General features: G+C 43.5%; 1 protein-coding gene across 1 annotated transcript; it reads left to right on the top strand.

The window, feature by feature from the left end:
* The first annotated feature begins 11,862 nt into the window (after nt 1–11,862).
* LOC112810205 (nuclear cap-binding protein subunit 2) lies at nt 11,863–12,459 on the top strand. The gene has a single exon (XM_025853700.2). It carries the CDS (start codon nt 11,939–11,941, stop codon nt 12,293–12,295), a length of 357 nt encoding a protein of 118 aa, XP_025709485.2. The 5' UTR covers nt 11,863–11,938; the 3' UTR covers nt 12,296–12,459.
* The last annotated feature ends 14,423 nt before the right edge of the window (nt 12,460–26,882 follow it).

The following is a 26,882-nucleotide window of genomic DNA, read 5'->3' as shown; positions in this document are numbered from 1 at the left end:
TGATAGATGAAAGCACAGGGTGGTGATTGAAGGAACACAGGGTGGGCATACCTAAGCCAGATTGGAAAGGTCAAGGAAGGCTTCCTGGAAGAGGTGATGCCTGAATTGAGCCTTCAAGATAAATCGGGAAGGCTGAGCCCATTTTCTAGTGCCTAGTAAGCGTTTGCCTAATGTGATAGTAGATTTAAAATACTTAGTGCCGGGGCGCCTGGGTGGCTCAGTCGTTAAGCGTCTGCCTTTGGCTCAGGTCATGATCCCAGGGTCCTGGGATCGAGCCCTGCGTAGGGCTCCCTGCTCCACGGGAAGGCTGCTTCTGCCTCTCCCGCTCCTCCTGCTTGTGTTCCCTCTCTCGCTAGATCTCTCTCTGTCAAATAAATAAATAAAATCTTTAAAAACAAATAAAATAAGGGACGCCTGGGTGGCTCGGTCAGTTGGGCGTCTGCTTTCGGCTCGGGTCGTGATCCCAGGGTCCTGGGATCGAGTCCCGCATCGGGCTCCTTGCTCCAGTGGGGAGCCTGCTTCTCCCTCTGCCTGCCTCTCTCCCTGCTTGTGCTCTGTCTCTCTCTGACAAATAAATACATAAAATCTTTAAAAAATAAAATAAAATAAAATACTTAGTGCCTATGGGGCGCCTGGGTGGCTCAGTCGTTAAGTGTCTGCCTTCAGCTCAGGTCAGCATCCCGGGGTCTTGGGATCGAGCCCCGCATCGGGCTCCCTGCTCAGTGGGGAGTCTGCTTCTCCCTCTCCCACTCCCCCTGCTTGTGTTCCCTCTCTTGCTGTCTCTCTCTCTGTCAAATAAATAAATAAAATCTTACAAAAATAAAATAAAATACTTAGTGCCTAGCACATAGGAATAAATAGTAGATATCATTATTACCTGACCCTTTCAAACAAATTTGAATGACAACTTTGTGTTCACTATGAGGAATAAATGAGATAATGCGCGTAGAGTACTAAAGATGGTGCCAGGCACCTAATAAGTGCACCGTACATGGTGGGGGTTGATAGTGTTGTTGGTAGTGGTTTTATTATTTTGGGGTTCTACTGGACTGAGATGGAATCTTCTGTCTCTGATCTTCTGGGTTGTCTGACTCCGCAGTTTGTCCAGTTACATTCTGTCAGATATGATGTCTCCAAGCATGCTTATGTTCGGAGCTTTTCCTTGGAAGCTTTTCCTCATAACAACCACCAGCTCGGGGCACGTGGGTGGTTTAGTCAGTGAAGCGTCTGCCTTCGACTCAGGTCATGATCCCGGAGTCCTGGGATAGAACCCCGCATCAGGCTCCCTGCTCAGCGGGGAGTCTGCTTCTCCCTCTCCCTCTGCCTCCCCCACTTGTGCTTTCTCTCTCAAATAAATAAATAAAATCTTAAAAAAAACCCAACCACTGGCCCAACCACCACTGCCACCATCACCAGCCACGTGGTGTGCTCATGTTGTAGTCTCCAGAAGCATATAGAACATAGTGGAGCTGATGGTAGAAGTGGTTGCCTCCTGGTTGCCTCAGAAAATATTTTCTGTGTAGTAAAGAGATAGTCTCTGGTTTTCTGATTAGTACAGCCCCTGTATTGCTGAAGACAGCTGGTAGAAGTGAATCGAAAGCCTTCCCCATCTTTTCTAGGCACGCTCATTTTTCTGGATCAGAGGGCAGGGTGTACATAGGCCACAAGTGTGCTCCTCACTCCAACCCCATCTTTCCACAAAAGCCAAGAGCAGCTCCTTCCTCACCAGCAGCCGGCGGTCACGTTTTCTCCAGTTTCCCTAGCAAGGGCAAGTCTTCTGGTTTTTGCAGAGCTTCATGGGTATTCTAATGGGCATTTATAACTGGTGGATATTGGAGATTGCTAGCTTGCTGCCCTGTTAACCCAGAGTGCCCCAGATATAATCAATCCTCTTAGTGAAGACTTCAGTAAGAAGGCACAAAAGTCCTTTGCTTTTTCTTTTTTTAAAAGAGTTATTTATTGATTTATTTGAGAGAGACGGAGAGAAAGAGAGAGCATGTGCCAGAGGGAAGGGGGTGGCAGAGGGAGAAGGAGGAAGCAGGCTCCCCACTGAGCTGGGAGCCCAAGGGGTGTCTCGATCTCACTACCCTGAGATGATGACCTGAACCAAACCAAGAGTCAGACACTTAACCGCCTGAGCCACCCAGGCACCCCAAGTCCTTTGCTTTTTCCATGGTCCTTTGTGAACTAGTTTTCTGCCCCTCCAGCCTGGGGAGCCTGTTTTTAGCAGTCATCTCGTTTTACCCAATCCAGGACTCCTTTGCCTTTTTGTGAGGAAAAGCTGTGTTGTACTTTCCTGAAACTTTTGATCTCCTCTGGCAAGAGGGAGGTTAAGGGTAGAAGGAGGCTGAATGAACCTGGGGGCTGCCTGTCAGGGTGTGGGGGTGAGGAGAGTTGTGGGGGAGCCTTGGACGTTGTTTTCTGTCTTCCTCTCTGAGCTGAGAACCCAGGCACATCACGGAGAGCAGGGCAGGAGGGTAACTATCTTGCAGAGGTAACTTGTAAGGCTTTGACTTCGTTTGTAGATCTCAAGCTACTGATTAGGGGCCCCTGACCTACTATAGTAGAAAAATGGTTTGTGTTGTTGTTGCTGGCTTTTAATATCTTTCCCGACGTGTATCTCTCTTCCTGTATTAGCTTTCTGAATCCCGATACTGTGCACTCAGATTGATCTCTTAGCCCTACCTTCCACTCCTTGGGGCATTCTCATTTACCTTCCAGCCACCTCTGGAATTCTGGACTTGGTTTATCTAGTCCTTTGTCCCCACTCCATATATTGACCTAAAGGCAGACTCCCAACTCCTACAGAGGCTGAGATCTCAAAGTTCATTCTGAAGTCAATTGTTTGCAAGGTGGCATGCATTTTCCCATAGAAGAAAATATTATCGGGGCGCCTGGGTGGCTCAGTCGGTTGGGCACCTGCCCTTGGTTCGGGTCCTGATCTCAGGGTCCTGGAATCGAGCCCCATGTTGGGCTCTCTGCTCGGCAGGGAGTCTACTTCTCCCTCTCCCTCCGTACTCTCCCTCCCTCTCTCTCTCAGATAAATAAAATTTAAAAAGGAGAGAAGAAAATATTGTTATAAATGGTAGTTACATTTCCAGGCTAACCCAACACTATAAACACACACACACACACACACACACACACACACACACACACACACACTTTAATGTACTAGAGGTATGGGCCGTTTGCAAGGAAAAGGTTGAAAATCTTGGTCATTCAGCCAAAGCAGGAAGACGATCCAAGGGAATAAGACATGCTTCAGCCTGGACCGATGGCTGGAGCTGGAGTCAAGGAAGTCGAGTTGGATGAGGCAGATGAGGCTTTCATGGAGGTTCTCTAGGGCCATTTCTGACGACTTTGTGAGGCTGCCGGGTGTCACAACACTAGTTTTTTCTAATTTCGCTTCAAAACTGACGGTTTTCAGTAATCATGACTACCATATCCTGGGCTCCTCCTGTGTGAGGATCCTCACATAAGCACTCCGAAGTAAACACTGTGATGACCAGTGTTATTTTACACTGGTTATTTATACTTTACCAGGAGACTGAGGCTCGGGAAGGTCAGTGAGCTTGACGAAGGTTACTAGGTACCGGTACCGTTGGAGAGCAGGTCAGTCGTTTCCCACTCCCCAAACCCAGGCTTTTATCATATGTACCCGGCCAGACTTTTCTTTCCCTTATCAGGAGGTACATCGATGGAGCACGGAACATCGAGGGCTATCAGCCATGGTTAGAGTTGTTGGTTAGCTCACAAAGGAAACAAAGAATGGAGCAACCAAGAGAGGTGAAGGAAGGGAGGAAGGGAAAGTGTTTTGCAAGGCAAAAGTTCAACTAAGAACCCAGGTACGGAGAAGTGCTTCTCAAACTGTTAACTGTGCATACCAATCATTGGATGGGAGCGATGCAGATTTCTCTTCAGCAGGCCTGGGGAGGAGCCCTGAACTTCCTGCTTTCCTAACAGGCTGCCAGGTGATGCCGCTCCTGTTGGGGCCCAGGGCAACACTGAATTGCAAGGCCACAGAGTGCAAACGATAAACAAAATGATCAAACGTCATTAATACCCCTTTCTTAACTTAATCAGGATCAGCTGCTACACTGAACAGCCACTTTATGACTCTCTTTTCTCCTGTAGGTGGCCCCAGGCCATTGTCTTGCTTTGGGTCTGCCTGTCTGATTCAGCATATGCTCAACTGCTCTTTATCTTTCTTTTTTATTTATTTTTTTTTAAGATTTTTTATTTATTTGTGTGAGAGAGAACGAGAGACAGAGAGCATGAGAGGGAGAAGGGTCAGAGGGAGACGGAGACTCCCTGCTGAGCAGGGAGCCCGAGGTGGGACTCGATCCCGGGACTCCAGGATCATGCCCCAAGCCGAAGGCAGTTGCCTAACCAACTGAGCCACCCAGTTGCCCCTTTATTTTTCTTTTTTTAAAGATTGATGTATTTGAGAGAGAGTGAGCCTAGAAGGGAGGGGCAGAGGGAGAGGGAGAGAGATTTAGACTCCATGCTGAGCACAGAGCCAGACGTGGGGCTTGATCTCTCGACCCTGAGATCAGGACCTGAGCCGAAACCAAGAGTCGGTCGCTTAACTGACCACGCCACCCAAGTGCCCTTCAGCTGCTCTTTGAAATACAGGTATTAAAGACATATGAGCATCTTCTGCCACTCTGAGCTCTAAGCAACCTTAATCAGGCATTAGTTTCTCTTGGCACAAGCTAGATCTCTGGCCATGGGATTCCAGGCCTCAACAGCTGCTCCCAGCTCTCTTCCACTAGGAACAGTTGTATAAAGGTAAAGCATGTAACCCTGAAGTCCCAGCTCTTTCTGATTTCCTTTCTCAGAGCTGCTGCCTTCATCTGTAGCAGGAAACAGCCTGGCTTACTTCTTCTGCACAGTTGAAATAATACCAAGCATTGGTTTAAGGCAGCTATTGGAAAGGCTCTTCACGGGACCCTCCTGCCAATTCCAGAAGGCCAGTAAAATTTGTTTCCTGGAAGGTTATTTGCTTTACCTTGCCACCTACTCTTTCCCCCACCCCCAGGATTTTGATCGTGATCATTCTGAGCCATTCTTCAAGTTTTTCTTCTATTTTTAGAGTCTCTGACTCATTCTTCCCCAATAGCACAAGTCAGGGAGGGCCTTCTATTCTAGCCAAGCTCTACTTTCTAAAGTAGGAAATAGTCTCTCAGTGTCTACAAATCAACTTGACGGTCTGTGGCGCACAATGACGGGATTGCTTTTCCATCTTCTCTCCCTTTCTCTAACTGTGGCCTTTCTAACTCCCGTTACAGGTAGGTGTTTGCCCAGCCTCCACTCAAATACACTGGATAAGTTCACGTTTCATGATTGGATAAATGAAAAACTGTACTGAAAAGGACTTGCAATCTTCCCTTTGTGACTTCTATCCATTAATCTTACTTTTACCATATGGAGCAGAAAGAATCCTTCCAATGTTTCATGACGGCTGTCCTGTCGTCTTTTAAACATCTCTTTGTGAGACTAAACATGTCCAGTTCCCAATCAGTCTGCAGTGGTTTCTTTTCTTCCTTTTTAAAAAAGATTTTATGTATTTATTTATTTGAGAGAGCGAGAGTGAGAGAGCACAAGCAGGGGGAGCAGCAGAGGGAGAGGGAGAGGCAGGCTCCTCGCCAAGCAGGGAGCCCAATGTGGGGCTCCAGCCCAGGACCCTGGGATCATGACCTGAGCTGAAGGCAGACGCTTTCACCGACTGAGCCACCCAGCCCCAATATTTTTTTTAAGGATTTAATTATTTATTTTTGAGAGAGTGAGAGCGTGGGGGGGGGGTTGAGGGGGAGGGGGGGGGGGAGGGGGAGGGGGAGTGGGAGAGGGAGAGAGAATCTCAAGCAGACTCCTCTCTGAGCGTGGAACCTGACATGGGCCTTGATCTCATGACCCTGAGATAATGACCTGAGCTGAAACCAAGAGCCAATCACTTAAACTGACTGAGCCACCCAGGTGCCCTCAGTCTGCAGTGGTTTCCTGACCCAGATGTAAAATCAGGCACCTGGAAATGGACATACTGCTTCCTGTGTGGTTTGACCTGTGTTGAGTACATCAGGACCCTTCCTTCCTATGATCCTCTAATATGATTTTATGATTCTATTGGCTTAAGCCAACAGGAGGTCATCTCTTCACATGTACTGAGCACCTACTTTGGGTCAGTTACAGTACCTAAGATCTACTAAGCGACCTCTCCAAAGTTTCAGTGGTTGAGGGTCTCTGTTCTCTCTGACCCCGTGGGGCCAGGAGATAGTATGGCTACCCTCTTCCCATACTTCCTGTTGTCTACTGCCCTCCAGGTCTCTCACTTAGTGAGGATGTCAGCACCTCACTTATGGTCTCCCTAACTCTGGCTACCATCCTGAGTGATTTTAATGACTCATCTACAGACTTTATTCTTTCAATCATCTTCACCTCCAATCCACTTCACCAACCCATTCCCATGATCTACTTTGTTTTCAGCAGATAACCTCATCATGTATTCCATTATGCGAATCAAGGCCATCAGATGCTCACTTTCATTTTCCTGCCCTTACCCCGCCCTGCCACATAGCTCCCAATCTCCTTTTTTGGGTTGTTGTTGTTGTTTGTTGTTGTTTTGTCTTACAGGAATAGACATAGCTTGTCCAGTTCAAGGCTAATCCATCTATTTATGCTTCGGAGCCCGTTCTCTCCTACCTCTTGGGGACTTTTCTCCATTGCTTATCCCCTTTCCCATCTATATCCTCAACCTCTCTCTCTCTCCTTTTTATTGGCTGCTTCCCATCAGCATTTAGATCTGCTTGACTCCCATTAAACAAACAAACAAAACTCTTCTTTGACTAAGTTCCCAACTGGCACTCACCCTATTGCTTGCCTTCCATCTTCAAGGAAGCTTTATCAAAACTGAGCAGTCTGCACTTGCTGTCTTCATTTCCTCACCTCCCATTCAAAACTCAGCCCCCCCTTTCCCCCACCCAGTCTGGCTTTTCTGACCCCAGAACACCACTGTTAACTGCTCTTGTTAAGGAAACCAATGACATCCTGATTGCTAAACCTAATGAACAATCTGAAGTCTTGATTTTTCTGGGACTCTCTCTGCTGCAGATAACAAAGGATTGCCCTCACTCCACTTCCGTCCTCATGCCTCTCTTGAAAGTGCCTACTCCTTGGCTTTGGTCATGCTGTTCCTCTCCTGATTCTCCTCATTCCTCTTGGTTACTCCTTCCTGTGCCTCTTTGTGGACTTTTCCTCTGCCACCCCTTAAATGTTGGTCTTTGCCAGGATTTTTGTCATTCTATACCTTTCCCCCGATCATCTTATCCATCCCTATGGTTTTATCTACTGTGCTGATGACTCCCTACTCCATAGTTATAGCCTCAGACCTCTCTTGTGAGCTCCAAACCTGAATATTCAATTGTGACTAAACATGTGGGGACGTGTATGTCCCGCAGGTACCTCAGACCCAAGCTCCGTGTGTCACAAATTCATCTTCCTTACTCAAATCTGCCCCCTATCCTCTCTCTACCCCACTACCACCATCTTGGTGATGCAGACCTCTATCCACACAGTTGTCCAGGCCTGAAACTTGGGAGTCACCCTAGACTCTTTATTCAAGCAGTTGCCAAGACTTTTAAGTCTGTCTTCTAAGTCTCTGGTATGTCTTTTCTTTCTTTTTTTTTTTAAGATTGTTTATTTGAGAGAGAGAGAGAGAGAGAGATAGTGAGAGAGAGCATGAGCAGGGAAGAGAGGGAGAAGCAGGCTCCCTGCTGAGCAGGTTGCTTGAAGCAGGGCTTGATCCCAGGCCCCTGGGATCATGACCTGGGCCTGAAGGCAGATGTTTCACCGACTGAGCCACCCAGGCGCCCCTGATATGTCTTTTCTTTATATTACTACAGCATACTAGTCCAGATTCTCCATCCTCTTTCTTTAAACCATTTAAATAGCTTCTCAACTAGTCTCCTGCCTCTTGGCCTACTCCCCCTTTTAATCTGTTCTCCACACTGGGGGCTAGAATAAGTTTTCTGTAATGCGAATCACATCACATCACTCCTCTCTGCTTCAAGCCTTATATGACTCCCCACTGTTTACTGGTAGAGTCCAAGCTGCTCTTTATGCCTTACAAGGGCTTTCACAACCTGGCCCTGCCTACCCGTCCAGTCTTCCCATCCAAGTACTAACCAGGCCCGACCCTGCTTAGCTTCCGAGATCAGACGAGATCGGGCGCGTTCAGGGTGGTATGGCCGTAGACTACCCGTCCAGTCTTATCTCCTCCTGATGACCTATAATGCTTTCCTTATCCTCGTGTGCCCAGAGAATAGCAAACCAAGCACCCCACAATGCCTCCATGCCTTTGGACACACTGTTCTCTCTGCCTAGAATGACTCCTTGTCCTCCCGCCAAACTCTTACTCAACTTTCAAAATTGAGCTTGGAGTGGGTCAGGAGAGAGTTACACAAGAAACTAGTAACAGTAATTTGCCTCTGCAGAGAACTGGGTGGCTGGGGCAGAGGTGGGAAACCAGCTTGCCACTTCCATTTTGCATCCTTTTGCACCTTTTGTACTTTGTACCAGACATCTGAATTGCTTACTTGAAACATAAATACAATGTGATCATTAAAAAAAAAAAAAAGACTTGGGGGTCATGTCCTCTAGAAAGTTTCCCCCCCCCCCCCTTTTTTCCTTCTGAAAACCCCCCCCCCCCCCGCTTCTTTGTGCTACCTCTGGGCTGCCTTTGTGCTCCTGGAAGTAAAATAATCACCTTGGTTGTTATTTCTCTTTTAAGCTGTCTGGGCCCCCAGCCTGTGAGCTCCTTGAGGGCAGAAGCATATCTTATCTCTTGTTATTTCCCCAGGATCTAGCACAGTGATCCATGAATGTTTATCCAATGAAGAAATGAGTGGAAAAAATGAAGTATGGGATGCCCCAATGATAAAATAGGGCTCCCAAGCCTGTGCTCTTTCCAGATCTCTCTCCCTCTGTCCCTTTGCCATGTGTCAAATCTAAAAGTAATAAATGACATTTATTAAGTATTATCCATCACCTTGTCAGTTTGGATTTAGCATCATCCAAGGCCGCCCAGATGCATTCAAAGTCCCTCCTACCTCAAGTCACTGGAAGAGTTGATAGGTATTCATATGTCTTATTCTGAGTCACTGAATCACAGAATGGAATAATTTGTCTAATACCTGCCGTTTATTGAACACCTACACCATGTTAATCACTGTGCTAGGTGCTTTTCTTTTTTTTTTTTTTACACATGACACTGTCACAGCATATGCTGCAAGGTAGATATTTTGATCCCCGGTTTACAGATGTGGAAATTGAAACTAGTATGGTTAAGCACTTTGCCCAGGGTCACGTTTCTAGTAAGTGGTGAGGCTGAGATTTGAACTGAAGTCTTTTGACTTCAAAATTCATGCTTGATTCATACACAACACTGAAGGAAAGGGGGCCTCTCCACTGCTTTGACTGTTCTGCAAGGGGCTTTCCAAAGTTGGCTTGAAATCCTCAGTGCCTAGTGCTCACTGCTACCCCAGCCAGCCCATTCCATCTTAGGCAGTTTTGACCATTTTAAAAGCTCTTGTTTGTGGTAAGCCAAAATTATAAATGAGCTGAACAAGACACAGCCAAGAATAGAGTCTTTGGCTCACTGCTAGAACTTCCCTTCTGGTCTGACACCAAGCCCTTCCGTTTATTCAACTAGTTATAGGCTCATCTCAGCAAACAGCTGGAGCATCCAGCCTATACGCTGCCATCTCATTTACAAGAAAATAATGGGAAACTTTGTCCAATGCCTGGGTGAAATGAAATCCACTCTAGCTATCACATTCTCTGATCTGCCAGTCTAGTAACCAGATTTTTTTTAAAAAAAGGAAAGGAAGTCTGGGAGGGATATTTGTTTTTTAACGGGTCAATTTGTCAATGACTCAAAGTAATGAGTTTCTAGTGGCAGACTTTCAGCCATCATTGACAGGCCATCAGGAAGATGGTTTTTGGGCAGTGGGCTTCCTACTGCTCTTCAAATGACATCTAAATAGGCAGAGCTCCCCCATTTTCATTGCTTTGAATTGCACAGCACTGTTGTTTGCACCTGGTTTTATTTAGGCTTCTATTTCAGTTTTCTATTTAATTTTCCTTTGTGTTCTGCTCTTGCACATATTTTCTGTGTCTGGTTCATTCCCGAAATTTCTACATCCTCCTTCCAAACACACACACACACACACACACACACACACACACACACACACCACACACACACCCTCCTTGTCCATTGAGAGTCAGTGCATTACAGCCCCTCCTCAGAAGCCTTCTCTGATGCCCCCACACTGGGTAACTGCTTCTCCTCCTCCTGCGTAATGTAGTGCAAAGTGCCCACAGTGCCCATCACAGAGTAAATCCCCAGTAAATGTTCCTTCCCTTCTTCCCTTTCCTCCATGGATATCTCTACACCAGTGTCGATCATGCCATATTGTATTTTCTTGTTTACTTGTCTGGCTTCTTCCCTCAATTCTGAACTCATGCATGCATTCATTTGACAGATATTTATTGCAATGTCTACTGTGTGTGTGTGCAGATCATTGTTCATGCTTAGAGCTGGGGATACAAATAATTTCTGAACATTGTACTGCTGCCATGTCTTTTTGTTGTTGGATTCATAGCACCTTGCATAGCACCTGGCAAATAAAGAGTGTTCATTAAGTGTTTAAGAGAAAGCATGTCCTCAGCAGGGTTCCTCCAGGTGTGGTCCTTGCACCACTTGCATCTGGATCACGGAGGGCTGAGGGGTGCAGGTTAGATGTTGAACGTGAGTTCCTGGATCTCACTCTAGAGGTACTGAGTCAGAATCTCTGAAGGGCAGGCTGCAAGAATCTGCATTTCCATCTAGTTCTGCAGGTATTTCTTGCACACTAAAATTTGGGAACTGTTGCAAAACAGGAGAGGGGGGTAGAACTAATGCCTATTTTTGAAAAGTGCAGCTAAAACCGATGGAATCATTTTTAATGCCTCTGACTGCAGCAGGAAAATTTAGTAAAGGGGGAAAAGGGCATTAGTTAAAATTCTCTGGGGAGGTTTTTTAAATAGATGGAATAGTCAAGTCATTACATCTAAGGCCTTCTAAAGTCTAAGATGAAAAGTAGATTTACTGCTAGTAAAATCCAATCTTAATTTAGGTCAAATTTATGATGCCAGAAAGTTTTCTCTTTTACAGAGCTCCATGTACACTTGATAGTGTCCATATAGGGACTCTTTGTCTAACCTAACAGTGCAATATATCGATTTCCATATTATAGGCTTGAATGGTAAATTTGGTATTTTAAGTTATGAGAGGGTATACTACAACTGTATTTGTGCTTTGACCCTGATTATATATACCTGATTTATCAGATGCCTGGGCCTCCAATAGGAATGATGGTAGTGCTCATTCTCCATGAAAATTTGATCCATTTTACTGCTTTATGCCATATTTTCCAAGAGCATTCTGTTATTAAATGTGTTCTTTCGTAATAGATTAGGTAGGTAAGAGCTGAGTCAACCGAAGACAGCATAGGTTCCCTTGCAAGAAGACTTGCAAAGTTGCATTTTATCACCATGTTCCTGGGACCTGGAACTTTCCATTTTGCGTTTGCCTTGACATGATCCTCATAGTCAAGAGCTATGGTGTCTGTGCATCAGGGCACAAACCTCTTAAATATACACAGGTATGTGTTTCTGTTTCCTTCCCTGTAACTTTAATTTTTTTTAAAATTTAATTTAAGGTTTTGTTGGTGGTGTCATTGCTGCTAAGATGGATCGCAAACAGCCGCCCTCACGGTGTCCACTGGGCACCGTGTCCAACGACCTGAGAATTCTGCAAGGCGAGTGCTGGGACCAGCAGTTTGATGGGGATAATGATGATCAGGAGAAATTACTGAAGGAAAGCTCCACACTCTACATGGGGAATCTTTCCTTTCATACTACCGAAGAGCAAATATATGAGCTCTTTAGTAGATGTGGTGATATCAAGCGTGTATTTATGGGCCTGGATAAAATTAAGAAAAAGGCATGGGGTTTCTGTTTTGCAGAGTACTATAACAGACTTGATGCCGAAAATGCCATGTGGTTCCTAAACGGGACCCGCCTAGATGATCGTATTATCCACACAGATTGGGATCTAGCCTTTAGAGAGGGCAGACAGTATGGCCACCGACCTGAGGACCAAGTAAGAAACGCGTTTTGTGAAGATTTTGATGTTGGTAGAGGTGGCTCTGGAAAACAGGCTCAGGCCCGTGATAGAAGAGGAATCCATTAGTGAAAAACCTGCAGCTCTGGCCCCTGGAAAAATCTATTCAGGAACGACACCAGGTCAGCAAATAATCCATTTTGTAACAAGTTGAAATTACTTTATGTGCTGAGCAGAGGCCCTTTCGTTGTATTTTTCCTCTCTGAAACGTTATTAAATGGCACAAATGAGAACATTCTTTTGCTCTTGTCTTAATTTTGAAGCTGGTTGTCAGATTACCAGTTTGACGGTCCGGTAGTCAAAAGTGAAGTGTTCGTTAGGACTAAATTAGGTATAAATTAGGTATCTGAGTCAACCAAAGCATGACTACCATTTCAGGAAGATTTTATGGTCATGTTTCCAGGGCCTGAAATGATTTTTTTAAGAGCTTGTATAAAATAAAGTCAAATCAATGGAAATTTAAAACAATTATCAAAGGAATAAAGGCACGTTATTTTAACATAAAAACATAAAAAAATTTAAAAATCTGAAAGAGTTTATAATGAAACAAAAATTCTCTTGGCACACCAATTCCTACCCCAGGCCTACTCCCTAGGCAATAACTTTTAATTTTTTTTAAGATTTTATTTTTATTTTTTTAAAGATTTCGTTTATTTATTTGACAGAGAGAGAGAGAGAGCACAAGCAGGGGGAGTGGCAGGCAGAGGGAGAGGGAGAAGCAGGCTCCCCACCTGGCAGGGAGCCCGATGTGGGGCTGAATCCTACCTAGGACCCTGGGATCATGACCTGAGCCAAAGGCAGAGGCTTCCCGGACTGAGCCGCCCAGATGCCCCTTAAGATTTTATTTTTAAGTCATCTCTACATGCAACATGGGACTCAAATTCACAACCACGAGATCAAGAGTCAAATGCTCTTCTGACTGAACCAGCCAGGTGCCACTTAATTTTTTTTGGCAAGTTTTTTTGGGGGGTGGGTTCCTTTACTGGTAGGTTCCCTCATATTTCTAAATAAAATGGCTGCAAATACTATTTATTTTCCTTTTAAAAATCATCTAACTGACTTCCTGCTTTCATAGATGAAGATTTAGTTCACTTACACCCACATTTTCACTTCTCTCCATCCTCTCAATATAGTTTACAACACTTTATTTATGTTTTCTATTGTTACGTAAGTTAGGCTATACTGCAGTAACAAATAATCCAAAAAACCCTTAGTGGCTTACATTCACTAAAGTCTGATCCTCACACTACATTTCCATTGCCGATTGCCTGGGGGGTTCTGCTCCACACCTCAGTGATCATCCTCCTTTTAGGGCCCAGACTGCATAGCCCCCGTTATGAGTGTAAATCAGTTACGGCAATTAACCTCCCTCTTGCTGGCGATGGTTTAGGAATCCAGGCTTAAGCCGATTACAGTTGACAGACCCTGTGATGATAGTTATTCATAAATTCAGGGGCAAACGATGACCAATGGGGACGCCAGCAAGACTGAAATGAAGGATTTTTAGTTTATGTCTTTCCCACTGGATGTGAATAAGTCTGTATATAGTGATTGCTACAAGCAGCCTTCTTACAATCACAGGAGAAACCAGCCCTAGGATGAATTGGACACTTTAAAGGGTGAAAGGAGGGGCCAACGAAACTGCGCCCTGCATGAAATTATGCAGCTGCTGAAATCAACTAACCTTGCCGCGCACACTCTCAGGGTCCTATTGTGTGAGATAAGACATTTCTTTATTGTGTAAGCCAGCTTGTTAACATGTACCTGAAAGCACTCTGATACCAAATACTTTTTCTTTTTTTTTAAAGAGAGGGAGAGTGAGAGCACATGAGCGAGTGCACCTGCGCAGTGGGAGCTGAGTGGGCGGGGGGCGAGGGAGTTGGAGAGAGAGTATCTTAAACAAGCTCCACTCCCAGTACTGAGAGCGGATGCGGGGCTCAATCTCACGACCCCGAGATCATGACCCGAGCCGAAATCAGGAGACTGACGCTTCACCAACTGAGCCACCCAGGCGCCCCACCAAATACTTTTTCTTAATTATATTCTTGTGTAAATGATTTAAGTTGCTCCCTTGTGAGCCCAAACATATATCTCCAGGGTTCATGACCTTACATCTGGGAAGTCAGATAAAAATCAGCTTCTTGCTCCTGACTCCTTCACTCTCTGACCCGAGGTCATCCTCTCTGGTCAGTAACATTCTTTCCTGAATAAGAGAGGAAAAGGGGATGTCAATTTTTATGGAATGGCTATTATGGGCTGGGCACTTTGCTAGAGGCTTTAAAACACAATCTCATTTACTCTGAATAACTCTGTACCTGTGACATAGGTGAGGATACTGATGATCAGGGAAGTGACGTCACCAAGTAGTAGATGGTAGCGCTGGGGTTCAGAGCAAGGGAGTCTATGTCAAAACTGGTGCCCCTAATCAGGGTACTCTTTTGTCTCTTTTCCTTACCTTCAGTCAGGTCACTAGGTCCAAGCCTCTCTTTGAGGTTCCTTTTTCTCTGGAAATTATCCCATTGAGTACATCGTATCTGAGCTCTCCCTCCACCCCCCACCCCCACCCCCCAGCCCCAAGCAAGCTTCTGGAGTGCGTTGTTCTTTCTGCCTTGACATCCAGTATCACTCAGGCTCAACACTAATACCACCCAGCCATATGTATCTTTACTCCCTGGGAGAAAAAGGAGCATTTGACAAGCATTTCTGGCCAGTTTAAATTACTCTGCATACAGTAATGGAGTTCACTAACTTTTTAGGATCTCCCCTTTTGCAACTTCCCTAAAATAGAAGAAGATATGTTTAAAGTCATGGGATTAAAAATTGGATTTTAATTACAAAATGTTTCTGGAGGAGCATCTTGGCATATCTCTCAACCGCTCCTCCTAGTGGCTCCCCACTTGGATTGCTCCCAAGGATGTCTTTTCCTAGGCTCAGAAAAAGCATTTAACAATGTCTTGTGAAACATGCTTTTGGTTAAGTAAAGAAACTTTCATACTGTATGGCTAAAAGAGTCCTCCAGTAGTTCTTACAATATACCATGTTCTTCAAAATCACGCTGAATATATCAATAGAACAAAGGATGAAAATCACATGATCATCTCAATAGGCACAGAAAAAGCATTTGAAAAAATTCAATACCCTTTTCATGGTCAAAATGCCCAACAAACTAGGAATAGAACAGAGCTTCCTCACTCTGATAAAGGACATCTATGAAAACCCCACAGCTAACATCATACTCAGTGTTGAAAGACTGAAAGCTTTACCCGTAAGATCAGGAACAAGACACTTTTATTCCATATTGTACTAGAGGTTTTAAGCTAGGACAATTAGGCAAGAAAATAAAACAAAGGACATCTAGATTGGAAAAGAATACATAAAAATATTTTTATTTACAGGTCATATGATCTTGAATAAAGACAATCAGAAGGAGTCCACGAAAAAGAACTATTAGGGCTAATAGTTCAGCAAAGTTGCAGGATACAAAATTGAAATACAAAAATCAATTGCACGTCTATGAACCATCAATTAAAAAACCCAAAATGAGGGGCGCCTGGGTGGCTCAGTCGGTTAAGCGTCTGCCTTCGGTTCCGCTCTTGATCCCAGGGTCCTGGGATTGGGTCTCATAATCGGGCTCCCTGCTCAGCCGGGAGCCTGCTTCTCCCTCTGGCTGCCGCTCCCCCTGCTTATGCTCTCTCTCTCTGACAAATAAATAAAATCTTTAAAAAAAAATAATCCAAAATGAAAGTAACAAAGTAATTTCATTTCCAAGAGCATCAGAAAGAAGACAATATTTAGGTGAAAATATAACAAAGTGCTAAACTTATACTCTGAAAACTGCAAAACGTTGTAAGAAATTAAATAAATGGAATAAATGGAAAGATATCCTGTGGTTCATGGATTGGAAGACTTATTAATATCAGTAAGAGGGCAATAACTCCCAAATTGATCTATAGATTCAATGCAATTCCTTTCAAAATCCCAGCCGTTTTTTTTTTTTTTTTTGAAATCGGGGAACTGACCGCCAAATTCATATGGAAATGTGATAAAATAGCCAGAACAATCTTAAAAGAGAAGAACAAAGTTGGAAACCTCACAGTTCCTGATTTCGAAAGTTACTACAAAGTGTATATATATATAATAAATAAGACAGTGTTGGGCACCTGAGCGGCTCAGTCGGTTGGGTGTCTGCCTTTGGCTCAGATTGTGATCCCAGGGTCCTGGGATCAAGTCCCGCACCAAGCTCCCTGCTCTTCGGGGAGCCTGCTTCTCCCTCTGCCTCTGCCTCTCTCTCTGTCTCTCATGAATAACTAAATAAAAATCTTTTTTTAAAAAAGACAGTGTTGTACTGGCATAAGGGTAGACATACATCAGTGGAATAGAATTAAGAGTATAGAAGTAAATGCTCACATTTACAGTCAAATTGTTTTTGACAAGGGTACCAAGACAATTCAATGGAGAAAGAATAGCCTTTTATTTTTTTCAGTTTTTATTTAAATTTCAATTAGTTAGCATAGAGCATAATTAATTTCAGGTGCTCAGTATAGTGATTCAGCACTTCATACAACACCTGGGGCTCATCACAAATGCCTTCCTTAATGCCCATCACTTATTTAGCCCATCCTTCCCCCCACCCCCCTCCCCCGGTAACAATCAGTTTGTTGCACTACTAGGTATTTACCCAAAGAATACAAAAATACTAATTCAAAGGGATACATGCACCCCAGTGTTTATAGCAGCATTATCTACAATAGCCAAATTATGGAAATAGCCCAAGGGTCCATCAACTGATGAATGGATAAAGAAGATGTGGTATATACACACAATGGAATATTACTCAGCCATCAAAAAGAATGAAATCTTGCCATTTGCAATGACATGGATGGAGCTAAAGAGTATTATGCTAAGTGAAATAAGCCAGTCAGATAAGGACAAACACCATATGATTTCACTCATATGCGGAATTTAAGAAACAAAACAAATGAGCAAAGGGAAAAAAGAGAGAGAGAGGCAAAGCAAGAAACAGACTCAACTACAGAGAACAAACTGATAGTCATCACGGGGGAGGTGGGGAAGGGGAGAAGAAGACATCCAGGTGGCCAATGGACACATGAAAAGATGCTCAACATCACTGATCATCAGCGAAATACAAATCAAAACCATGATGAGGTAGCACATCACAGCCATCAAAATGGCTAAAATCAACATGAGAAACAAGAGGTATTGACGAGGATGTGGAGAAAGGGGAACCCTCCTGCACTGTTGGTGGGAATGCAAACTGGTGCAACCACTCTTATAGTATGGAGGCTCCTCAAAAAGTTAAAAATAGAACTACTCTATGAACCAGCAATTGCACTACATGAAGAATAGCCTTTTAAACAAATGATGCTGGGACACCTGGATATCCACATGCAAAAAAATGAAGGTGAACCCTTACCACACACCATATATAAAAATTAACTTAAAATGGTTAAAGACTTAACGAGCTAAAACTAAAAATCTTAGAAGAAAACATAGACATAAATCTTTAAGACCTTGGGTTAGGCAATGGCTTCTTAGATATGACACCAAAAAGCACGAATAGCCAAAGAAAAAAAATAGATAACTTGGATATCATCAAAATTAAAGACTTTTGTGCTTCAGAGGACACCAATAAGAAAGTAGAAAGACAATGCAAGTAATGGAAGAAACATTTTGCAAATTATATGTCTGATAAGGGACTTGTACCTAGAATATATAAAGAAGTCTTACAGTGAACAATAATAGACAAATAACCCAACTTACAAATGGGCAAAGGATCTAAATAGACGTTTCTCCGAAGAAGAAATACACATAGTCAATAAGCACATGAAAAGATGCTCAGCATCAGTAGCCATCAGGCAAATGAAAATCAAAACCACAATGTGATGCTACTTCCCAAACACTAAGACAGCTAAAACCAAAAAGTCAGATAATAACAAGCATTGATAAGAACGTAGACTCTGAAACCTTTGTATGTTGACGATAGGAATATAAAGTGGTATGGCTGCTTCAGAAAGAGTTCCTTGAGATGTTAAATAAAGTTGCCATATGACCCAGCAATTCTACCCTTAAGTATATACCCAAAAGTAATGAAAACATATGTCCACACAAAAACGTGTACACAAGTGTGCATAGTACCATAAATTATAATAGCCAAAATGTGGAAACCAACCCAAAGTCCCCTTACCGATGACTGTATAAACAAATATGGCATATCCTTACAATGAAATATTATTTGGCCATAAAAAGGAATGAAGAACTGTACACGCTCCATTACGAATGAACTTTGAAAACATTATGCTAACTGAAAGAAACCAGTCAAAAGGGACCACAGATTGTATGATTTCACAGATATAGAATGTCCACAGTAGGTAAATTCATAAAGACAGAAAGTAGATTAATACCAGGATCTGGGGAGAAGTGGGGAAAGTGATTGTTAATGGGTACGAGGTTTCATTTTGGGGTGGCAAAAATGTTTTAAAATTGATTGTAGTGATGGTTGCCCAACTCTGAATATACTACATATAAAATATAATATACTAAATATAAAGCTGTAAATGGATGAATTGTATGGTATGTGACATATCTCAATAAAGCTGTTAAAAATCATGCTGAACTAAAAGCTTATTGGAGGTGGGCAGAGGAAGGAAGAGGCAGGCTATTCTATCTGCGTCTTTTCTGGTAAGATCGAAGGCTTTCCTCTATTAAAATTTCTTACAGAACAGTTGGCCTTCCCTACGACCCTACTTTCGCCAACCCATTTTTCTTTCAATTCGTGTTCCTTGATGGGTTTTCCATGGTGCTAGTGCTACCAACACCTTCTTTTGTGGGGAGAGGGAATGTATAGTTAGTCAGATATTTGGATTCTTTGCTGTATTCTGTCCTAGAGGAACTATCTGTTTGTCTGGGTAAGGATAAGGCACTGGACCAATTTCTGATCTAAATCCAGGAATAACTGGAACAGATATGTAATGCTATGTTTAGGTTTTTTTTTTTTTAAGATTTTATTTATTTATTTGACAGAGATACAGCGAGAGAGGGAACACAAGCAGGGGGAATGAGAGAGGGAGAAGCAGGCTTCCTGCCGAGCAGGGAGCCCGATGTGGGGCTCAATCCCAGGACCCTGGGATCATGACCTGAGCCGAAGGCAGACGCTTAACGACTGAGCCACCCAGGCGCCCCGTACGTTTAGTTTTTAAAAATATTTATTTATTTATTTATTTATTTCAGAGAGAGAGATAGGGAGCGAGGGAGCGAGAGTAAGCAAGCGTCGGAGGGGGGGAGCAGAGGGAGAGGAAGAAAGAAACTCAAGCAGCCTCCACACTAAACGCAGAGCTGACGTGGGACTCGATGTGGGGCTCAATTTCATGACCCTGAGATCAGGACCTGAGCTGAAACCAAGAGCTGGGTGCTTAAACAACCGAGCCACCCAGGTGCCTCCAGCATATTCCAGCATATTCTTTTTATAATACCCCTCCAATCAAGAAATGGAGTTTCCACCCCCCCTTCTCAAATCTGGGCTGCAACTTGCTCTGACTAATAGAATGGAATAGCGATTATTTATAAAGCTGTCAATGCTGGGCCTTAAGAGGTCCTGCAGCTTTTGTTTTTGCAGTTAACTTCTTAGAACATGGTTGTTATTTAGAGAAGTCCAGACTCTCTGGCTGGACAAAAGAGACCATGAGGGAGAGAATTAAGTTGTCCCAGTTGGCAGCCAGCGCCAAGGCTCCAGTCATGTGAGTGGGGCCATCTTGGATCCTCCAGACCCAGTGAAGCTGTCCAATCTGACACCATGTGGGACAAAAATGAGCCTTCCTTACTGAAATCTGCCCAAAGAAGAGACAGGCAAAAACTAACTAACTAAATAAATAAAGTAAAATCTATAAAATAATTATAAATTATAGTAGATTCTACAAAAGGAACAAACAACAGGCTAAGAAGAATAACACAGGAGACATACTTTAGATGCACTGGCGAGGGAAGTCATCTCTAAGGAGTTGACATTTGAGTTCAGACTTGAAGGACACAGAGGAAGAGTGGTTAAGAGTGTACTAGGCAGAAGGAAGACCAAGTGCAAAGACCTTGACTCAAAAGAGAGCTTAGTGTATTTCAAACACTGTTTACCTTCAAACAGGGAAGCTGAAACAAGGAAGATGAGGCCAGAGAGGCCGACAGAGACTGGATTCCCCAAGGTCTAGCCAGTTGGTCAAGAATTTTTTTTCCTCCTAGGTGCACTTAAGGGTTTTAAACAATGGAGTGATGGTGACATGATCTTTCATTTTGAAAGGGTCATTTTTGCTGCTGTAGGAGAAAGGATGGGGGGGATGCAAGTGGAGAAATCAGGTCATATTGCAATCTAGGCTAAAGCTGAAAGTAGCCAGGTTAGAGTGATGAAGAGAGAGAAGTGTGGCGAACTTTAAGATATGTTTTGAAGATACAGCCTGCCTGATGAGTGCGATGCGAAGAACAGGAGAAGGGAAAAGGAAGAATCAAAGATCACGTAGATTTCTGGCTTAGGCAGTAGGATTGATGGTGGTGCTCTCTGCTGAAAGTAAGGAGATGATTCGGGGAATCCAGACTTCAGTTTTGGGTATGTGAATCGTGATATATGCGTGTGATCTCTCTATACAGGTGTCAAGTGGACAACTGGAACTCAGAAGAGAACTCTGGGAGATTTAGTTTGGGGTCAGCAGGAAAAATGGCACTTAAATTTATGGGAATGGCTGAGATTAGTCAATGAAAGGCTGTAGAAATGAAACGGGAAGAGGGTATAGGACAGATTGCTGAGGAATACCAATACTTAAAAATTAGCTAAAGGAAGAGCAGATAGCAAAAGGGAATGAGTAGTGGCTAAGAAGTTCGGAGGAAAACCACGAGACTGTGGTGTCGACAAAGGCAAGAGAGAAGTGATTTCCAGGGGAAGGAGTGGTCAACAGTGCTGAATGTTGCTGACAGCGTGAGTACAATGAGGACGGATAAGTGCCCGTTACGTTTGGCAATATCTGGGTCATTGGCGACAAGAGCTGCTTTGGTAAGATGGTAGAGGTGGAGGTCTGATCGCAACGGATTGAGGATTGAATGGGAAGGCAGGAAGTGAAGACCGCCTATGTGGAGGGCTGTGTATGTGAAAAGTTGGCTATAAACAGGAATAGATGAATGGGATGGAAGTTGGATATACACTCAAGGGAGAAGGCTTATTTTTAAGATCAGTAGAACTAGAGCGTGCTTGAGCTCTGATGGACATGATCCAAAGGAGAGGGAAGGATTGATGTTGCAGAAGAGAAAAGAGATACCTGGAGAGAAGACTCCTTGAGGTAAAGAAAAGGGATAGGATTCAGAGCACAATGGAGGGACTGGGTGCCCTCCTGAGGTTTAAGTTCATGAACTTAAAGTGAAACCAATCAGCTTAGTTATGTGATACCCTCCACACTACGCAGCTGTCTGCTTGGGTGAAGGCTCCAAGAAGGCAGATGGCAGAGTTCATTTGGGATTGGAGTTTTGCCAGTAGAGTCAACAGAGGGAGAGAGGGCCAAGGGAATTGACTGTATTTGCAAGGATGAAACACGGATTTGGGACTGGCTGAGGAATGAAATAAAGTCAGAATGGAGGTTGATGGATATTGAGAAGAGTGATGGCCAACAGATTGGAGGGCTTGAAGAGGCTGTGTGTGTATGTGTGTGTGTGTGTGTGTGTGTGTGTGTGTGTACTGGCAGTGAGGGTGGGTGGCAGAGGAGTGGGATGTTTCAAATAAAAACGGGAGAGGTGATAGAATTTTGGTGATGATAATGTCCAGGGGTAGCCATGGGAGTAGGTGGCTGCGTTGGAGTAAAGGAAAAAGACCATGGGAGATGGATAGGTCAAGGCACTGAGAATCTGGGTGGTTCATCCATGTGAATGCTGAAGCAGTAACTTTGGGCAGAGTAGGAGGCAACATCATCTACACAGTGTGAGTCCATCAGTGTGTTCGCTCTTTTGCAAAGAAGCCAGTTTTTGTGGTTGGGTTCTAACCTCAGCTGGGCCCTCAGAGATACTGGGGAATTTGCCATTTCCCTAATTAGCTCCCTCTCTCATTCCTCAGAACAGCTTCTTTTGACCATGCACTACTTTCCGTATTATGTATCTCTCTCCTCACACTTTGTATGTGACTTTGCTTCCTACTCTTGAAGACAATAGACCATCAGGAGGGACATCTCTCACGCCAGCTCCTTCCATACAAACTAACTTACATACGCACAGTTTCATGGTTTCCTCCTTAAGTGGGATCTGTCCGTTCTCCTAAGGCTAATGCCCCATCAATGTGAAGCTCTGTCAACATGCCCCATGCCGGCAACATCCCCTCTCTTCTGTATCTTTACTCTATTTCTACTCGACATTTGCCCTGAGGCTCTAAACTGGCACACATCTGTCCCAGCTGTACCATAGCGGCGGTTGCCACCGTGACCACCACGTCCTTCCTCTGGGCTCCCTTCACTGGTAGACATGTTGAAAGTAAAGTGAAACTAGCGGAGAAGGCATGGCTGCCTCCACTTCTTCATCTCAGAATCACTTCTTTGTCTTTTAACTTTTCATTTTGACCGAATTTCAGACTTAGAGAAAACTTGCAGTAAGCCTTGAAGAAAAGCCCATTTTGCCTTTTACCCAGATTCTCCAAATGTTAACATTTTTTTACCACATTTGCTTCATCCTTTTCTCCCACCCCCACCTCCTCCTTCCTTCTCCCCACTCCCTCCCCCCCCCCTCCTCCTCTCTCTCTCTCTCTCTCTCTCTCTCTCTCTCTCTCACACACACACACACACACACACACACACACACACACCCTCTTTTGTTCTGAACCACTTGAGAGTAAGTTGCAGACATATGCCATTTACCCTTCGATACTTCAGAGTATATTTCCCAATAATAAGGACATTGTCTTACATGACCCAGTCACAATGATCAAAATCAGGAGATTAACATTGATACGATATTTACTAATGTACAGATCTAATTCCTAAATCGGATGTCATTGAATGTGTTGACCCAATGATGTCCTCTATAGCAGAACATCTCGATTCACGAGTAGCACTCAGCTTTCACGTCTCTTTTCATCTGAAATAGTTCTACAGTCCTGCGTTTCATGACATTGTCAATTTTGAAAAGTACAGACGACCTATTTTGTAGAATGCCCTGCAATGGGAGTGTATCTGCGTTTTCCTCATGAGTAGATTCAGATTATGTGCTTGTGGAAGGAATGTCACAGAAGTGCTGTGTCCTCAGTAGGCACATGATGTGGATTTGTCCCATGACTGGCCACGTTAACTTTGATCACTTGGATAAGATCCCATGTGCTAGGTTTCTCCACTATAAAGTTACTATTTTTTCCTCTTGTACTAACAGATATCTAGCAGGGAGACTCTTCAAGACTATATAAATATCTTTCTACTCCTCAAACTTTCTTCCACTAGTTTTGGAATCCACTGATGATTCTTGCCAAGTAGTGGCCAAATGCTTTTTTCCCCCAGTTTTACCAGTTCTCCTACATTTTTTAATTGCTGTAAAGATGAGCTTTCCCTTCTCTTCCATGTGTTTATTTCTATCTGTGTGGACTTACAGATTCCTATATTTTTCAAAGGGTTATGATTGTTTACGATGATACTTTATTTTAATGCTCACATTCTCCAGATTTGGCCAACGGAAGTCTCTCCATGCAGGCTCTAGTATGAATTAGACATGCTCCTCTCACTTCTTAAGTGGTTTGTTACTTTCTTGCACAAACAAGATATTCCAGGCTCATGTCGTACTTTCCTTGCCCTCGTCTTGAAATCCGTCATTTCTCCAAGGAGTTGGGTTCCTTTTAGTGAAAAATGTCATTGAGGAGCCAAGGTCTGGGTGCTGATTGTGTTTGTTGCCTGTAGAGCGTCACAGCGGACAGAACTATGAGATAGATGTATGTATATACACCTACACTCATATGCACATATGCATATACCTGCAGAAATGAACACGTGTCTTCTTACAACTATGTCTCTTTTGGCACATATCTCTATATGAAAACCAATGAGATCACACCGATGGTCCAATTCCAATTCAACACCACAGAGTCATTCTGTCCTCCTTTTCCATATTTTAATTTTCTTCACCAACAGTAAGATATCTGACTCCCATTATCCACAGTATATTATAATCACTTCTTTACCTACTATACTTGGGCTTCGGTTCTACCAACTCCCCAGAATGATTCTTGCCAAGGACACAAATTTTTGTAATTGCTAAATTCAAAGGTCAATGTGGTCCTAATATTCCTTGACCTCTCCTCTGTGTCTGACTGTTGAAACTGCTCTTTTTTTTTTTCTGTGTTGTGTAATTTATTTCTTTTATTTTTTGATAGAATATATATCTAGAGCTTTTAAGAGTACATTTTTACCCCTTCTTCCCATAGAGACAATGTGCATATTCTTAAATATTGGACAGTCCACAGAATTGGGGAAGGGTTATGGACTTGATAAAGCCACCACTTGAATTTGCTAGTAATTCAGATAATCCTGAGTATGAATTCAGTCTCCAAAATTTTGGAGTATGGAAAATCCCAAGATAGGAGTTGTATTTATAGTACTGGGGGAAAGATTCTAGGACTCCAGGACACACAGTCCACATTATGGGAAACTCTGCTCATGGGCATCCCGTTACTTTTGGGTCTCAAGGCTTCAGGGTTAGGTTAGACTAGGCCAGAACTCAGGAGACTTTGTGGTTTGAAGTGTTGCTGAGTCTCCTCTCAGTTTTAAGCTAGAAGCTTCCTGGACCTAGAAGCTTTCTGGAGGAGGGCTGGTTGGCATGGGGCCTGTTTGGTTGAGCGTTGTCATCCTATGTGGGGGCCCGAGTGCCTGCTGAGCTGGTGAGTGTGTTGAATCATCAAAACCAAAGCCCATGATGAGTGATGATGAGCATCTTTTCATGTGTCTGTTGGCCATCTGTTTGTCTTCTTCGGGGAAATGTCTGTTCATGTCTTCTGCTCATTTTTTAATTGGATTATTTGTTTTTTGAGTGTTGAGTAAAAAGTTAAAAATAGAACTATCTTGTGATCCAGCAATCTGGGTATTTTCTCAAAGAATACAAGAACACTAATTCAAAGGGATACATACACCCCTATGTTTATAGCAGCATTTTTTATGATAGACAAGATATGGAAGGAGCCTAAGTGTCCATCGATTGATGAATAGATACAGAAGATATATGTATAATGGAATATTATTCAACCATAGAAAGGAATGAAATCTTGCCATTTGCAATAACATGGGTGGAGCTAGAGAGTATAATGCTAAGCAAAATAAGTCAGTCAGAGAAAGACAAATACCACATGATTTCACTCATATGTGGAATTTAAGAAACAAACAAACAAAAACAAGCAAAGGGAAAAAATAAGAGAGAGAGAGAGAGAGAGACAAACTAAGAAACAGACTCTTAACTATAGAGAACAAACTGATGGTCACCAGAGGGGAGTGAGGTAAGTAAGGGGATGGGTGAACTAGGTGATGGGGATTAAGGAGGGCACTTGTGATGAGCACAGGGTGATTTGTGAAAGTGTTGAACTACTATATTGTACAACTGATGTAACACTGTATGGTTAAAAAAAAAAAAAGAAAACAAAACAGGGCACCTGGGTGGCTCAGTCAGTTAAGCGTCTGCCTTCAGCTCAGGTCATGATCTCAGGGTCCTGGGATGGAGCTCCGCATCGGGCTCCTCGCTTGGTGGGGAGCCTGCTTCTCCCTCTCCCTCTGCGGCTTCCCCTGCTTGTGCTTTCTCTCTCTCTGACAAATAAATAAGTAAAAATCTTTATTAAAAAAAAAACCAGACCCTTAAGTTGCTGCACTCCCACAGGGCCATAAGATCTGGCAAGACTCCTCAGTATTTTCACTCAGGCCCTGATCTTCCTTGACCTCTCCTTTGTGTCTGACTCCTTTGAAAGTCCTCCTTCGTGAAACTCTCCACTTCCTTAGTGCAGTAGATAAAATAATGCCCCCCCCCGCAAGGATGTCCAAGTGCCAATTCCTAGAACTTATGAATAGATCACCGAATGTGGGAAAAGGGCTTTGTAGATGTGATTGAGTTAAGGATCTTGAGATGAGGAGATTATCCTAGATTGTTTGGATAGACCCAATGTAATCAGAAAGGTCTTCACAAGAGGGAAGAAGGAGAGCAGTTAGAAAAGACGTTGTGATGACAGAGGCAGAGGCGGTGAAGGACACGTGACAATACTATGCTACTGGCTTTGGAGATGGAGGAAGTGACCATGAGCCAAGGAATGCGGGTGGTCTCTAGAGGCTGGCAAAGGCAAGCAAAGGGATTATGCCTTATAGCTTCCAGAAAGAACCAGCCCTGTGGACACCTTGACTTTAGCCTAGTGAGACTGATTTTCGATTTCGAACCTCCAGGAATATAAGGTAATAAATGTGTGCTGTTCAAAGGCACTAAGTTTGTGGCAGTTTGATAACTAATAGAATAAAAATAGAAATATAGTAGTCCCTCCTTATCTGCAAGGGATATGTTCCAAGACCCCCAGTGGATGCTGAATCTTACATATGCTATGTTTCTTCTTATACCCACATTCCTAGGATGAGGTTTAATTTATGAATGAGGCACAGTGAGAGTTATGACAATAACT

Source organism: Callorhinus ursinus, unplaced genomic scaffold (genome assembly GCF_003265705.2).
Source record: "Callorhinus ursinus isolate GAN/ISIS: 27379988/994484 unplaced genomic scaffold, GSC_fseal_2.0 scaffold65, whole genome shotgun sequence".
Taxonomy (NCBI): domain Eukaryota; kingdom Metazoa; phylum Chordata; class Mammalia; order Carnivora; family Otariidae; genus Callorhinus; species Callorhinus ursinus.
The sequence above is the reverse complement of the archived record's forward strand: the minus strand, read 5'-3'. Positions and strand labels throughout refer to the sequence as shown.

What these genes read in the sequence shown, in the direction of transcription:
- LOC112810205 (XM_025853700.2), top strand. Translation starts at nt 11,939, where the DNA reads ATGGGGAATCTTTCCTTTCATACTACCGAAGAGCAAATATATGAGCTC.